Raw genomic sequence first — 17224 nt, forward strand, 5'->3', positions numbered from 1 at the left:
GTATGTTTTGATTACATCAAAGCATACAGCATGAACTCTACGGTTATTATTATTAAAGAAATGCAAAACAATGCTGCTCATGCATGATTAAGTACAAAATGTTAAAATATCTGCTAGTAATCCATAAATAAACTTCAAATATTTATGGAACCCCGCAGAAAACAATCATAATTCATAGTATGTCTACTCATAGTCTTTCTGAAGAACTGCACCAATGCTTTTGGTTATTGCTAATCATTAAGTAGAAAACAGAACATTTTGTCCCGACTATTTTATTCAACATTATTCTAAATATTTCCAGTAGCTAAACTGGACATTGTTGCAAACACAACAAAGTATTGGGTTTAAAACAAGCTACAAATATTGTGTTTGTAAGATTTTAAATGAAGAATTTACATTCTGCAGGGTCTATGACAGACTGACACGCTGCTTATCTCAGTCTGCAGTGAATATCTTTCTAACATGATACCTTTGACTAAGAGCTTGGCTGTTGATGTTAAACTGCCAGCTTTGAAGGTGACAGTGCCAGAGTCATCTGTGGCCAGGTTCTTTAAGGTGAGCGTGTGGATGTGGCCCTGGCTCAGCCCTATCTCACTAAAAGGGCTGTTCTCCAGCAAGGTGCCATCCAGCCACCACTGCACCTTGCCAGACGCCCTACCAGACAGCTGGCAGGAGAAAGTTGCCCATTCCCCGACAAAGACGTCGGTGGTCTTAAGACCACAAACAATGAAGACTTCTTTCACTGTTGAGTGAAAAATACACATATGCACACACTGAGCTTTAAACATACTCATTACTCAACTGACACAACAAAATGACATGTTAGACTGACGGAAAGTGTTTCGTCGAGAACAGGCGCAAAACTGCTGTCGGGAGGCTACCTTGCACTGCTAAAGAAGCTGTAGTGAGCTGGTCTCCTGCATCACAGGTGTAGTAGCCACTGTCTTCAGGCTCCAGGTTCCGTATACAGAGCTCCTGAATGCACCCTTCCTGCCTCATCTCACACTTCTTACCGGGCTGGAGGACAATGCCTCCTTTCCTCCACTCGACACGAACGCCTGGTTTAGACAGCTCACAGTGCAAGGTGATATCATCACCTTCTATGGCGTCCTGGTTCTTGAGCTCTTTCTGGAAGAACGCTGGGGCACCTGGTGAGAGTTTAAAATGGGACAGTTTGACATAAGATATTGAGATGGCAAGTTGGGCATCAGATAGTTGAGATGACAAGAGAAACATCCTTGAGGACAAAAGTGTTGCTGTGATGCCAGACTGGGTGTGTGGTTGAGGAAAGTGGAAGTTCAAGAACATTTCAGTTGTCCAGATCAATCCTATTTTGGTCCAGTCTTGAATTTGACCAAAAGGAATGAGGCTTGTTTCTACAGGTGGCATTACCTTCCACAGTCAACGTGACATCACACTGCGCATCTCCAGTGTCACAGGTGTACGTTCCTGAGTCCTCAGGCACCACGTTGTGAATGCGAAGCTGATGGAAAGCAGCGTTTTTCCTCAGATCATACTTGAGACCTGCTTGAATGGTCACGTTGTTTCTGATCCAGGTGATGGTGGCGTTGGGGTCAGAGACGGTGCAGGCCAGAGTGACAGTTTCACCCTCTAATGCCACAGTGTTGTGCGGCTTCTCTAATATTAGCACTGTAAATGTGGGAAACGAAGCATTTATATGCACCATGTTCCCTTCCTTTACAGGCCTGGCATTAATCATTTCATCAACTACACACACACATACAAGAATGCATGCACTTTATACTGTATACTGTAAGACATTTTACATACTAAATAATCTCACATTCCAAAGAATAAAACTGCTGTAAAATTAACATTTAATAAATTAAATATTAAGGTACACAATTTACAATTTGAAAGTATTAAGTAGTTAATCTTCTAAGTTTGTGTCAGCATTTATTTTGCATTTCTTTTAATAACAAATGCCATGAAATATATGCAAAAAAAATAAAACAATGCCAAAAGTTAGGGTGATGATGAAGATGATGCCAGTAGATTTCCAATTCAAAGTTTTTGTTTTTTGATGGAGATGGATATGATAAGCAATAATCTCTAGTGAGCATGCCATCTCCTTTACCTTTGGGTTTATCCTCCACCAGAAGACAGGCCACACTCTTCTCCTCTCCCACTACGAAAGCAACATCCCCTGATTCATCCGAGGTTACCATCTTCAGGGCCAAACGGTGCACTCTGCCCTGGCTGCTCATTTGATTCAGATCGTTATTCTGAAGGAGGTTGTCCCCCAGCCACCACTCCCCGCTGGTGACGCCCGAGTGTGACAGCTCGACCTCAAAGACAGCATCCTGCCCAGTGGTCACAGTAATATCGCAGAGTTCTTTGATGATGCGCACATGCTCTGAGTGTGAAAGGCATGATGGGAGGTCAGAGATCAGATCTCAGCAGTGCTTTCAGAGAGCATCATTATGAATCTAACTTACTCAATACTTCATTTTCAAGTTTGCTCTCAGGAGCATGGATGTAATGACATGTGCTACTCCAAAAACAAGTAATTTCAATAGCTCTAGGTTATTAATATTATTCTATTTAAAGCAATTTACTGTGTGTGTTAAAGGTACACATGCTGACTTCCACCACATAACAGACAAATAACAATTAATCTATGTGTGAAGTCCAGTAAAGTGTAAATATCAGCCCTATTAAGACATTGCACTCACAACTCTATAACTGTGAAATACAAGACAAATAATAATTTGGTCCAATCCACGATAATGGGATGGATGAATAAAAAAAGAACTCCAGGAAGAATGAAGACAAGCGGAGACAAGAGACACAGATGAGGTGACAATGGGCTCTGTTACCTTTCACAGTCAGGGTAGCAGCGCTTTTCTTGTCTCCTGTATCGCAGGTATATTCTCCGCTATCCTCCATGGCCAGTTTGTGTATAACCAGAGTGTGAGTGGTGGCTCTGTGCTCCATGGTGTACTTCTTCCCATGGGTGAGTACTGTTGAGTCCCTCCGCCAGGTCACCTTGCAATCAGGGCTGGACGTCTCACAGGACAGGGAGGCTTCGCCTCCTTCAGTGGCCTCTTGACTCTGCAGCTCCTTCTTGAATAATACAGGTGCAGCTGCCGGAAAGACCAATTTAATAAGATGAATGTTTTGAAAGTTTCCGTGGTGAACATGGCTACGACAAATCACACTGCAATCAAAGGCGACGTTATTTATACTCACAATACTCACATACCATCGAGAGGCTTAAAACAGAACATGAAAACAGCTGTTAAGACACTGCTTCATCTACACTCTGTCCACCTTAAAGCTGTAGGAAAGACACTGAAACCTCAGCAATCACATAAATTCAGTCTTTTGTCCTCAGACAAATGACCGACTTTATCAATACAATGGAATGTGATTTGCTCATCTGTGAGCACCACAAAAGGATTGTTACACAAACACCCAAATCAAACCCTGTATTAGACAGAAGGCAGTGCACAGAATGGCAGGACGTAACGTTGAGGGAAATGGGGGAAAACATGCAACAACGGATTCAGCATAGGTGTCATTTCAGGACTGTTGTGAATCACAACATTGCGATAACAGTACATGGTCAGTGTATGAGGAAAAAGAACAGTAACAACAATGTCAAGTGCAGAAAATGTGCTGTTAAAAAGAATGAACAGAGACATATTGATCAACAAGACCAATATGCTACCTTAACAGTAAACTATAAAGTAAGAGGTGGTTTTAGTTCAACAACAAAACAAAAGGTGAATGTGCACGTACTGTATAAGTATGACAGAATATGCAATAAACTGCATATTTTCTACAAATGCACAAGTGAGAAGAATAAACAAGTCAGTATAAAGTGAAAAGTAAGTCAGAACAGAAACAGAGTCCTGTGAAAACACAAGCGTTCATGCTTTTTGTTTTTGACAACATGTTGAAAAGCTACAAGTGAACGTGTCCCATAAGGAAGACTGTAGAGAACAGATGAACAGTTTCAAGGAATGAAAGTTTATTATTTCCCTTACCTCTCACTGTCAGAGAAGCGGTAGAAGTGTGGTTTCCCACAGTGAATGTGACTGTTCCTGAGTCGGCTCTAGTGACACCTCTGAGCGTGAGGCTGTGCACCCGGCCCTCGGTCTTGATCAGGTTCATTTCATTATTCTGCAGCGGGACATCCTGGAGCTTCCACTGGGCCAGAGGGGTCTCCTCATGAGAAACCAGACACTCAAAGTGGACATCTTCACCCTCATATACAACGCAGCTCTCCAAGAATTTCAGTATGGTAACCTCGACCTCTGTTTGACAAATACATAACGTGAAGTTCAAGTTGTGAAGTTTCTGATCGCTTGAAAAGATTTCTGCTGAGCTGTTATTGTGAGTACCAAGTGAAGAAAACCAGGATAGGGTGTGTTAATGTTTGTGAAGACGGAAACAAGACAAGCACGAAAGATGAGATCAGCGATCAAGCCCAACAGGAAAGTGTAAATGTGACAACTCCAAGGGTAAAGCAGGACACAGGTGATGAAATGTAGTACTTGAACATCTAATCAGAGTTTTTAGATGTAACGTTGATGCACTTCATGCTCAAGCGTTTTTCTGTGAGATGGTCAATAAGACAAGGTGAGGTGAGATACGAAGGGAGACGGGCCTCCAGCAGGTGCATGAAAAGAACAATCGTAGACAGTGAACTCCTACCCTGCACAGTGAGGACAGCTGAAGTCTTGTGGCTGCCTGTATCACACGAGTATTCTCCTGAGTCACTTCCCTGCAGTTTATAGATTACAAGCTCGACTATCGTCCCTTCCTGTTTCAGTTGGTACTTGCTGCTGGATGTCAGCACCCTGTCACCACACCTCCAGACCACACTGGCTCCTGACTTTGTGGTCTCACAGATAAGACTGGCACAGTCTCCTGCCTGCCCTTCAAGGTTCTGTAGGTGGGTTTTGAACATGACAGGCTGGGCTGTGGGAAATCAAAGAAATGAGGAGAAAAGTTGAGAAAAAATGAGCGCACCATAAATTTGGTCCATGTTTTAGCCAACTACCTACAGGAAACTAATGTGTATGCGTTTCCACATACGCATTACAGTGAGAGGCAGAAGTGGAAGGTTCAAGTCTTAACCCTCAGGTCAAGTCACAAGTCCATCAACAATCATCTAATAAAGCTAAAGCAAAATGCCACTCAAGTATTTCAACTACAAACACCAGGCTGCGGTAACCATACCCTTCACAGCGAGCTGCGCAGTGCTTTGATGGTCACCAGTGTCACATGTGTAACTCCCAGAATCCTCTGCTTCTACATCATGGATTATTAAAGTAGCCAGGTGTCCTGTTTGTCTAATTTCGTACTTGGCACAAGGACAAAGACCAAGTTGTCCCTTCTTCCACTCCAAAGGAACACCAGGTTTAGAAAGCTCACAGTGTAATGTAACACTGTCGCCCTCGTCGGCTGTTTGGTTTTCCAGCTCTCTTGTGAAAACAACCGGGAGAGCTGATGAACAAAGAGAAATAACTGAGAATTAAAATGGACGTGAGATGACGAGAAACAAACGATGGGATGAAAGACTTGATGGAAGACGTCAACACGACATAGATGGTCTCCATCCTACCATTCACTACAAGGGATGCTGAGCTTTTTGCGTCGTCTGAAGAGCACGAGTAGCTTCCTGTGTCTCCACGTCCCAAGTCAAGGATCTGTAGCTCATAACTGAGTCCTGTTTGTTTTATCTGGTACTTTTCTCCACAACTCAGGACTTCAGTTCCTTTCTTCCACTCTACATGAAGTCCAGGTTTAGAAAGCTCACAGTGCAGGGTGACACTACCTCCTTCCTCCGCTACTTGGCTCTCCAGGTCTTTAATGAATACGACCGGAAGAACTGGGGATTGAATAAATCACATAAGATGTTGATATGTATTCTTGTAAACCACAGGCTTTAAGATTTGGTAGCAGGTAAAGATTATACTTTGCTGTGTAACTTACCTGAATGGCTACAGGGTTTTTTTTTCTCCATTAAATATTAAAGTATGGCTGCTTTAATATTTACACACATACATTCACAGCAACACCGACGTACAGCGATCAATGCACTCATTCAATCCATCAAACACAGGTCTCAACTGGTCCAATTTGAGGACAGAAACAAACCAAAAAGACCTTGAAGAAGTGAGCAACATCCAGTCAGGCTGAACACAAAGCACACAGAGATCCAAACTGAAAACAGCAGCAGACCAGGAACAAACATGTTCTAGATGCCACATAAATACCTCACTGATAAACACAGTGCAGCAGTCACACGGGAATAACAGCAGCATTTCAAATGAACAACCCAACAAAGGAGTTACACAAACAGACATCAACAATACTAACAGCGAGTAATTAATTAACTGTCAGTGTGCAACTTCCAATTCATCAACCACCAAGAACGAATGAGTCAGAATGATGACAAAACCCTCAATATTCAGGGAATTCTTCGCTATCGCAAAGTCCTCTTCCCTTTTCTCTGTAACACCAGCACATACCTTCAACTTTCTTTCTGGATTCCTGTTTCTCAGCCTCAGCTTTGGAGGTCACTGCTGATGTTGCCGACGTCTCAACGGCAGCTGCAGTCATTCACAGATACAAGTGTAGGTTTTAGTTCAGCTCACATAAACTGGAACTTTAACGGGACCGACAGACTGAACGATGCTTAAAATCAAAAGCGACATGCACAAATGTTTTAAATCCACAGGACGGGGTGAGAAGGGTGTTGAAAACTGTATTCAGATGACAATACTGTTACCATTTCAAACCTCAGCAGAAGTGAAAACAGTCACCAAAATAACTACTGGAGTTCGTTTTCTCCTGAGGATAAACATCCGTAGTTACATCTGTAGAAACAAACCCATTCAAACAAAGTACTTTTACTTTGTTCATTCTTGGATTTTCTTCTCTTAATTCAATCTTAAAAATCAATCAAAATCAAAGCCACACAGTCCAAGAAAACGCAGCACCATCTTCACTTGATTTCCACTGTTTTCACTGAGAGTAAACATTTAAAAGCCCTTTAATTTTACACACACTCATGCAATGTGTAGGAAAAGAACTTGCACAACGTAGAGACATGACCAGAAGCTGTTTCTTCTATGCTCAGGAAACCAACATCACAACGTAGGAGGACGGCACCCACAGGCCCACTGTTCTATTGATTTAACCTCAAAAATCCATTTAATACAAAATAATAAATGGAATAAAAGTCACGGAGACAAGCTACAGCCAAAACACAGATCGAAAGGCATCCTAAAAAACAAGGAACAGTATTCGAGCAAGAACACCTGCATGTTGTCACACCAAGACTGAGAGGAAGATGGCATGTGCCTTTCAAAACAGTAGCCAAGCATTTCAAAAGTCCGTCAATCACAGGCCTAAATTACTCCAAAGTTAGGACGTCAACAAACCAAAATAGAGCAAATATTTACAGGAAGCAACATCCAATCAGGCTGGATACACACAACACAGAGATCCAAATTAAAAACACAACAGTAATAACAGGAATAAACAGTGCACAGGCGCCACAGAAGTTCTACCTTGTCCTTTCACTTTGACGTCCAGCTCTGCAGGCTGTGGCATTGGCGTGACTTCAGAACCAGCAGGCTTCTGTTTTTCTGCAGGAAGCAACTGATCGAGTTAGACCTTAAAGACCCACTCTGATAAACACAGTGCAGAACTAATGCAGAGGCTTGTACTACAAAGCAAGACTAATGGGTTACGGAGGGGTCATCGATCCTGAAGACAGGTTTTTATGTGTCACGAACACGGCCCTCTATTCACCCGCTGGATCACCATTACAACTTATGCTGCACGGCTAATCTGCCCTGGAGGAGGTTCTGCACAGAGTTTGGAATTTAAATTGGTTGTAGAAAGTGCCACCTTTCACCAGTTTGTTTCCTGACGATCCTCTACGAGCGATACAGTTTCTCAGCCTCCAACATATCAGCAAACAAGAAGAAATGAGCCACACTGATGACTCTCAACACACAGGACATTCAGAGTGTTTAACATATGAGATCACCTACAGCACAAACAGAACCTGTTTCTCTCTAACACCAGCACATACCTTCAACTTTCTTTCTGGATTCCTGTTTCTCAGCTTCAGCTTTGGAGGTCACTGCTGATGTTGCCGACGTCTCTACGGCAACTGCAGTTATTTATGGATACAAGTGTAGGTTTTAAATCAGCTCACATAAACTGGAGCTTTAACTTGGCAAAAGAAAGCAACGTGCCACAAATCCACAAGACAACACAGCACCATCTTCACTTGATTTCTACTGCTTCCACTGATCGTGGAAAAGCTCCATACGACAGGTTTCAAGATTGATACACATGCAAACAGTTGGAGAAGCAGTCTCTTTAAAAATGTACAGACAGTGCCATGACCAAGAATTTTATCTGCAACATCACCACATGGGAAGATGCCACTCACAGGCCCATCAAGCACAGATCCCATTTTACACTGAAGTGCGTTAATCCAAGACGCATTTGATCAATAAATGTCTAAGATAACTGTATTACTCATCTTCCACATGGCTGGAATTATCAAAAGAAATTGCAATCACTGAACCGTAAACCGAGCTTTAAAACAGACGTGACAGGACAATATACAAACCCAAGAACTGGGTCACAAACCACAATATGCTGCATGTCTCACAAACCAACATGCTTCAACCACCGACATCATGAGAAGCACAGTCAAATAAAGGAAACACTGAACTGCAGCATGTAAGACAGGACGTCTGAAAAAAGATGCAAAGCAAGCCAGGAAGAAATACTCAATATAACTCAACATTTTACCATCGCTTCCTATAATTGTAACATAATAAAGGTGAGAAGGGCATCAAAAACTGTATTCAAATGACAAAACTGGTAATTTTTTTAAACCAAGTGCTCAGTCGAAGTGAAAAATCATCTGCAAAATAACTGCTTGATTCAGAGTTTTCTCCTGAGGAAAAACATCTGTAGTTACCTCTGTAGTAGAGTAAAGTAGATCAAACTTATTGTTGGATTTTTTTTCTGTTAATTTAATCTTTTCACTTCATAAAAACTAATAACACTGACAAGCTACAGCCAAACACGTAACAAGATGCATCATAAAAACAAGGAATAGACTTTGAGCAAGAACATCTGCATGTGGCAACACAAAGACAAACAGAGAGGAATGCAGGAAAGAATGTACAGCGAGGAAGCAGGACGTCCATAAAGAGGTAAAATCCTTGCATACCTGCTCCCGGCTCTTTGGTCCCCTGCCTCTGGATATCTTGTTTTCCAGCTGAGCCAGCAACCGTCTTCTCAGCTGGGATAAAACGCAACATTAACCTCACAACCATACAAAGACGAGTTCTATAACCTGAAGACACAACAGCCGACCAGAGCCAGTAAAGCACACGAACAACACACCACTGTCACCTGCTTACAACATTATAACAACACTGAGAAATATCCTTGAAGGAAATATACCGGCGTCCATACAGTAAATGTGGGTGAGAACAGGAAGCAATTACAAATCTATCAAAATCAATGAAGCAATGTTTAATGAGAATTAAAGCTTCTCACAGATCATCGTACAACAATTCAAAACAGTAGCAACACAATGACTGCTGTTCAACACCGAACTGGAGAACAAATCATTGAAACAGACATATAAGTTTAGCACAAGACAGAATTCAACTGACATGGGAGCATCACGCAGGAGAGCTCACAAGAACACACAAGCCGCCCTTGCTATGAACTGAACTGCCATCTCCCAACACACTTTGTTCCACAAGACTCAAATGACCGTCGACAGCACTGACAGATGTCACAGTCTCCAACGAAAACCATGCAAACATGTGTCTCATTACCTTCACCGTCCACTTTAAGGCCTTTTGAATCTCTCTCAGCCTCTTCTCTGAGTAGCTGCTGCTTTGGAGTTTGTCCAGTAGTGGGCAGCGTCACAGCTACAACGATTGAACACAGCATTGGACTTGCCGCAGAAAAGTACCGCTCACATGTTAACACTCAAGTCTCATCACAACAAAAAGACAACAGATAGGATCAAATATGCCCTCGTACCGACAGTCAGCCTCCATGCGACAGAATAACCAAAGAGTCCACAGACGCTCAGACTGAAATGGTCGTTTGTTTCGGTATCAACAAGCCACGAAAAAGATGCTGACATTTAACAGGTGAGAAAAATCAACACATTTACCAGCAGTTAAATGAGCAGGTTACGCCAAAAACAGAAAGCGAGGCCAAACACACGTGTAGCCTGAAGGCAACAAGACACCACATAAGACACGACTCGTCACGTTTCCATTTGATAACTCCGATCAGCAGCCAGGCGTTACTGACGAGGTTTCAAGTCCTTCAAATGATTCACCAAAGAGTTGCGTTGCACAAACTGATTAATTACAAATGTGCATTACAAACAAACAAGCCGAGAATCTCCAAAAACAATTACCTTCCACTATCTCATTTATCTCTTGCCTCTTGTGCGTGTCTTTAGCATCTTTGGGTGGAAATTCAGGCATCTTGCCTGAAATGCAAATATGATATGGATCAAGAAAAACTGTCTAAAGTACAATGACCCATTTAAGGCAGACCGTCAGTGAATGCATTTAGAACAACGAAACATACACAAATAAACTATAGACATGTGAACTCCAGCCAACAACAGGTATCATTCTTAAACCGGCAGAAATACAGACGGGACACGAGTAAAAAAACCTACTTTAAGACAGAAGAGACAAATCAGAAGCACACCAAACCGCAGACTGAAAAAAAATCTGGTAAACCGGTGAAGAAACGGAAAAAATACATCCATCAAAGTGTATAGAATGCAAGATACAACACAATTTAAGCGAAGACTGCACATAGCAACACAACTGGCGTTATCAAGATGGACAGAGCACGTAAAGCTGAAAGTCAAGCTAGAACATCGCCATCTTCCCTTCATACCTTCCACTTTTTCTTTGGTCTCCTGCCTCTTAGATTCCATTTTAGCAGCTGATGGAGGAGCTGATAGCGTCACAGCTGAGAGGAAATAATCTAAATTCAGTCTGCTGTAACATCCTTTATCATTTACCTTACCACACCAACTGGAAACTAAATATCACCTGAAAACATGGTTCACAGAGCAGATTCAGGAACGATTCAATATCATAAAACACAACTCCAATACAACATGAATGAGGACTAGCTGATTACATGCTGCAGGTAAGAGAAGCTCATGGACCAGCATACACACAGTACATTTTCCACGCCCAACAGTACCAACAATAGACACAAGACACACAAAATACAACAAGTGAAAAAGAAGACTCTTGTTTGTTTTGAACCCTGAAATGTTCAATAAAAAAAAACGTCCAAGAAGTGATGTGAAATGTTGTTAGGAAAATATGAACATTCAGACTGTCACATCACAGAGAAGCTGCAGACGAGCGATTCAAGCAAAGACGTTCAACCTGTTGATCCGCTACGATGTGAGGGAAATGGATTTCAAATAAGACACCAACAAGAATGCTGGCATCAGCCAGCAAACAGACACAAACAACAAAACACCAAGAGACAGCAGCGAAATGTCAAAGCAAAAGCAGTGCTGCAATATAAGTGCTTCAGCCAAAACAAAATCTGTATAATACAGCTTTATACAATTAATGATACAAGTTTCACACAATTATTCCTCCAATTAAATCAACTTAACATTTTTAAGTACAAAAGTGACACATAGTGACAACATTTTAAAATAAAAAAGCTAAAACACAAAATATGAGAGACATTACAGTATTACGAAGCCAAATCTTACGATACTGAACGCGTACAAATCACAAATCCTCCTACCCTTGATCTTGAGGCTGGATGTGGTCTTCTGGTCTCCACACACACAGCTGTAGTCTCCACTGTCTTCTGGTANACGGCAGCTGCAGTCATTCACAGATACAAGTGTAGGTTTTAGTTCAGCTCACATAAACTGGAACTTTAACGGGACCGACAGACTGAACGATGCTTAAAATCAAAAGCGACATGCACAAATGTTTTAAATCCACAGGACGGGGTGAGAAGGGTGTTGAAAACTGTATTCAGATGACAATACTGTTACCATTTCAAACCTCAGCAGAAGTGAAAACAGTCACCAAAATAACTACTGGAGTTCGTTTTCTCCTGAGGATAAACATCCGTAGTTACATCTGTAGAAACAAACCCATTCAAACAAAGTACTTTTACTTTGTTCATTCTTGGATTTTCTTCTCTTAATTCAATCTTAAAAATCAATCAAAATCAAAGCCACACAGTCCAAGAAAACGCAGCACCATCTTCACTTGATTTCCACGGTTTCCACGAAGAGTAAACATGTAAAAGCCCTTTAGTTTTACACACACTCATGCAATGTGTAGGAAAAGAACTTGCACAACGTAGAGACATGACCAGAAGCTGTTTCTTCTATGCTCAGGAAACCAACATCACAACGTAGGAGGACGGCACCCACAGGCCCACTGTTCTATTGATTTAACCTCAAAAATCCATTTAATACAAAATAATAAATGGAATAAAAGTCACGGAGACAAGCTACAGCCAAAACACAGATCGAAAGGCATCCTAAAAAACAAGGAACAGTATTCGAGCAAGAACACCTGCTTGTTGTCACACCAAGACTGAGAGGAAGATGGCATGTGCCTTTCAAAACAGTAGCCAAGCATTTCAAAAGTCCGTCAATCACAGGCCTAAATTACTCCAAAGTTAGGACGTCAACAAACCAAAATAGAGCAAATATTTACAGGAAGCAACATCCAATCAGGCTGGATACACACAACACAGAGATCCAAATTAAAAACACAACAGTAATAACAGGAATAAACAGTGCACAGGCGCCACAGAAGTTCTACCGTGTCCTTTCACTTTGGCGTCCAGCTCTGCAGGCTGTGGCATTGGCGTGACTTCAGAACCAGCAGGCTTCTGTTTTTCTGCAGGAAGCAACTGATCGAGTTAGACCTTAAAGACCCACTCTGATAAACACAGTGCAGAACTAATACAGAGGCTTGTACTACAAAGCAAGACTAATGGGTTACGGAGGGGTCATCGATCCCGAAGACAGGTTTTTATGTGTCACGAACACGGCCCTCTATTCACCCGCTGGATCACCATTACAACTTATGCTGCACGGCTAATCTGCCCTGGAGGAGGTTCTGCACAGAGTTTGGAATTTAAATTGGTTGTAGAAAGTGCCACCTTTCACCAGTTTGTTTCCTGACGATCCTCTACGAGCGATACAGTTTCTCAGCCTCCAACATATCAACAAACAAGAAGAAATGAGCCACACTGATGACTCTCAACACACAGGACATTCAGAGTGTTTAACATATGAGATCACCTACAGCACAAACAGAACCTGTTTCTCTCTAACACCAGCACATACCTTCAACTTTCTTTCTGGATTCCTGTTTCTCAGCTTCAGCTTTGGAGGTCACTGCTGATGTTGCCGACGTCTCTACGGCAACTGCAGTTATTTATGGATACAAGTGTAGGTTTTAAATCAGCTCACATAAACTGGAGCTTTAACTTGGCAAAAGAAAGCAACGTGCCACAAATCCACAAGACAACACAGCACCATCTTCACTTGATTTCTACTGCTTCCACTGATCGTGGAAAAGCTCCATACGACAGGTTTCAAGATTGATACACATGCAAACAGTTGGAGAAGCAGTCTCTTTAAAAATGTACAGACAGTGCCATGACCAAGAATTTTATCTGCAACATCACCACATGGGAAGATGCCACTCACAGGCCCATCAAGCACAGATCCCATTTTACACTGAAGTGCGTTAATCCAAGACGCATTTGATCAATAAATGTCTAAGATAACTGTATTACTCATCTTCCACATGGCTGGAATTATCAAAAGAAATTGCAATCACTGAACCGTAAACCGAGCTTTAAAACAGACGTGACAGGACAATATACAAACCCAAGAACTGGGTCACAAACCACAATATGCTGCATGTCTCACAAACCAACATGCTTCAACCACCGACATCATGAGAAGCACAGTCAAATAAAGGAAACACTGAACTGCAGCATGTAAGACAGGACGTCTGAAAAAAGATGCAAAGCAAGCCAGGAAGAAATACTCAATATAACTCAACATTTTACCATCGCTTCCTATAATTGTAACATAATAAAGGTGAGAAGGGCATCAAAAACTGTATTCAAATGACAAAACTGGTAATTTTTTTAAACCAAGTGCTCAGTCGAAGTGAAAAATCATCTGCAAAATAACTGCTTGATTCAGAGTTTTCTCCTGAGGAAAAACATCTGTAGTTACCTCTGTAGTAGAGTAAAGTAGATCAAACTTATTGTTGGATTTTTTTTCTGTTAATTTAATCTTTTCACTTCATAAAAACTAATAACACTGACAAGCTACAGCCAAACACGTAACAAGATGCATCATAAAAACAAGGAATAGACTTTGAGCAAGAACATCTGCATGTGGCAACACAAAGACAAACAGAGAGGAATGCAGGAAAGAATGTACAGCGAGGAAGCAGGACGTCCATAAAGAGGTAAAATCCTTGCATACCTGCTCCCGGCTCTTTGGTCCCCTGCCTCTGGATATCTTGTTTTCCAGCTGAGCCAGCAACCGTCTTCTCAGCTGGGATAAAACGCAACATTAACCTCACAACCATACAAAGACGAGTTCTATAACCTGAAGACACAACAGCCGACCAGAGCCAGTAAAGCACACGAACAACACACCACTGTCGCCTGCTTACAACATCATAACAACACTGAGAAATATCCTTGAAGGAAATATACCGGTCGGTGAGAACAGGAAGCAATTACAAATCTATCAAAATCAATGAAGCAATGTTTAATGAGAATTAAAGCTTCTCACAGATCATCGTACAACAATTCAAAACAGTAGCAACACAATGACTGCTGTTCAACACCGAACTGGAGAACAAATCATTGAAACAGACATATAAGTTTAGCACAAGACAGAATTCAACTGACATGGGAGCATCACGCAGGAGAGCTCACAAGAACACACAAGCCGCCCTTGCTATGAACTGAACTGCCATCTCCCAACACACTTTGTTCCACAAGACTCAAATGACCGTCGACAGCACTGACAGATGTCACAGTCTCCAACGAAAACCATGCAAACATGTGTCTCATTACCTTCACCGTCCACTTTAAGGCCTTTTGAATCTCTCTCAGCCTCTTCTCTGAGTAGCTGCTGCTTTGGAGTTTGTCCAGTAGTGGGCAGCGTCACAGCTACAACGATTGAACACAGCATTGGACTTGCCGCAGAAAAGTACCGCTCACATGTTAACACTCAAGTCTCATCACAACAAAAAGACAACAGATAGGATCAAATATGCCCTCGTACCGACAGTCAGCCTCCATGCGACAGAATAACCAAAGAGTCCACAGACGCTCAGACTGAAATGGTCGTTTGTTTCGGTATCAACAAGCCACGAAAAAGATGCTGACATTTAACAGGTGAGAAAAATCAACACATTTACCAGCAGTTAAATGAGCAGGTTACGCCAAAAACAGAAAGCGAGGCCAAACACACGTGTAGCCTGAAGGCAACAAGACACCACATAAGACACGACTCGTCACGTTTCCATTTGATAACTCCGATCAGCAGCCAGGCGTTACTGACGAGGTTTCAAGTCCTTCAAATGATTCACCAAAGAGTTGCGTTGCACAAACTGATTAATTACAAATGTGCATTACAAACAAACAAGCCGAGAATCTCCAAAAACAATTACCTTCCACTATCTCATTTATCTCTTGCCTCTTGTGCGTGTCTTTAGCATCTTTGGGTGGAAATTCAGGCATCTTGCCTGAAATGCAAATATGATATGGATCAAGAAAAACTGTCTAAAGTACAATGACCCATTTAAGGCAGACCGTCAGTGAATGCATTTAGAACAACGAAACATACACAAATAAACTATAGACATGTGAACTCCAGCCAACAACAGGTATCATTCTTAAACCGGCAGAAATACAGACGGGACACGAGTAAAAAAACCTACTTTAAGACAGAAGAGACAAATCAGAAGCACACCAAACCGCAGACTGAAAAAAAATCTGGTAAACCGGTGAAGAAACGGAAAAAATACATCCATCAAAGTGTATAGAATGCAAGATACAACACAATTTAAGCGAAGACTGCACATAGCAACACAACTGGCGTTATCAAGATGGACAGAGCACGTAAAGCTGAAAGTCAAGCTAGAACATCGCCATCTTCCCTTCATACCTTCCACTTTTTCTTTGGTCTCCTGCCTCTTAGATTCCATTTTAGCAGCTGATGGAGGAGCTGATAGCGTCACAGCTGAGAGGAAATAATCTAAATTCAGTCTGCTGTAACATCCTTTATCATTTACCTTACCACACCAACTGGAAACTAAATATCACCTGAAAACATGGTTCACAGAGCAGATTCAGGAACGATTCAATATCATAAAACACAACTCCAATACAACATGAATGAGGACTAGCTGATTACATGCTGCAGGTAAGAGAAGCTCATGGACCAGCATACACACAGTACATTTTCCACGCCCAACAGTACCAACAATAGACACAAGACACACAAAATACAACAAGTGAAAAAGAAGACTCTTGTTTGTTTTGAACCCTGAAATGTTCAATAAAAAAAAACGTCCAAGAAGTGATGTGAAATGTTGTTAGGAAAATATGAACATTCAGACTGTCACATCACAGAGAAGCTGCAGACGAGCGATTCAAGCAAAGACGTTCAACCTGTTGATCCGCTACGATGTGAGGGAAATGGATTTCAAATAAGACACCAACAAGAATGCTGGCATCAGCCAGCAAACAGACACAAACAACAAAACACCAAGAGACAGCAGCGAAATGTCAAAGCAAAAGCAGTGCTGCAATATAAGTGCTTCAGCCAAAACAAAATCTGTATAATACAGCTTTATACAATTAATGATACAAGTTTCACACAATTATTCCTCCAATTAAATCAACTTAACATTTTTAAGTACAAAAGTGACACATAGTGACAACATTTTAAAATAAAAAAGCTAAAACACAAAATATGAGAGACATTACAGTATTACGAAGCCAAATCTTACGATACTGAACGCGTACAAATCACAAATCCTCCTACCCTTGATCTTGAGGCTGGATGTGGTCTTCTGGTCTCCACACACACAGCTGTAGTCTCCACTGTCTTCTGGTA

At 41.6% G+C, this 17224-nt stretch overlaps 2 protein-coding genes across 2 annotated transcripts in view; both read right to left on the reverse strand.

Moving 5' to 3' along the window:
• Window positions 1-11904, reverse strand: part of LOC103374550 (obscurin) — a 31405-nt gene extending 19501 nt beyond the window's left edge. The window contains exons 1-11 of the mRNA XM_008304657.1: window positions 11839-11904; window positions 10957-11031; window positions 10460-10534; window positions 9861-9956; window positions 9242-9313; window positions 8081-8161; window positions 2841-3107; window positions 2099-2377; window positions 1393-1650; window positions 882-1148; window positions 470-742 (exon numbers count right to left, since the gene is read on the reverse strand). Of these exons, the coding sequence (XP_008302879.1) occupies window positions 470-742; window positions 882-1148; window positions 1393-1650; window positions 2099-2377; window positions 2841-3107; window positions 8081-8161; window positions 9242-9313; window positions 9861-9956; window positions 10460-10534; window positions 10957-10996 (1708 nt within the window). The 5' untranslated portion in view covers window positions 10997-11031; window positions 11839-11904. The remainder of the gene's footprint in view (window positions 1-469; window positions 743-881; window positions 1149-1392; window positions 1651-2098; window positions 2378-2840; window positions 3108-8080; window positions 8162-9241; window positions 9314-9860; window positions 9957-10459; window positions 10535-10956; window positions 11032-11838) is intronic.
• Window positions 11905-12789: 885 nt separating this feature from the next.
• Window positions 12790-17218, reverse strand: LOC103374551 (neurofilament heavy polypeptide-like). Its single transcript, XM_008304658.1, has 8 exons — window positions 17153-17218; window positions 16271-16345; window positions 15774-15848; window positions 15175-15270; window positions 14573-14644; window positions 13412-13492; window positions 12882-12959; window positions 12790-12794 (listed from the first exon to the last, which is right to left on the reverse strand). The coding sequence occupies exons 2-8, from the start codon at window positions 16308-16310 to the stop codon at window positions 12790-12792; spliced, it is 447 nt and encodes a 148-aa protein (XP_008302880.1). The 5' UTR covers window positions 16311-16345; window positions 17153-17218.
• Between the last annotated feature and the right edge of the window lie 6 nt (window positions 17219-17224).

The sequence above is a fragment of the Stegastes partitus genome, unplaced genomic scaffold (genome assembly GCF_000690725.1).
Source record: "Stegastes partitus isolate 25-593 unplaced genomic scaffold, Stegastes_partitus-1.0.2 Scaffold2280, whole genome shotgun sequence".
Classification (NCBI taxonomy): domain Eukaryota; kingdom Metazoa; phylum Chordata; class Actinopteri; family Pomacentridae; genus Stegastes; species Stegastes partitus.

Coding starts and splice junctions, on each gene's coding strand:
- LOC103374551 (XM_008304658.1), bottom strand. CDS start 16,310: ATGGAATCTAAGAGGCAGGAGACCAAAGAAAAAGTGGAAG. Junction 14,645..15,174: donor CCTTAAAGTGGACGGTGAAG/GTAATGAGACAC, acceptor GTTTTATCCCAG/CTGAGAAGACGGTTGCTGGC. Junction 13,493..14,572: donor GACCAAAGAGCCGGGAGCAG/GTATGCAAGGAT, acceptor AAATAACTGCAG/TTGCCGTAGAGACGTCGGCA.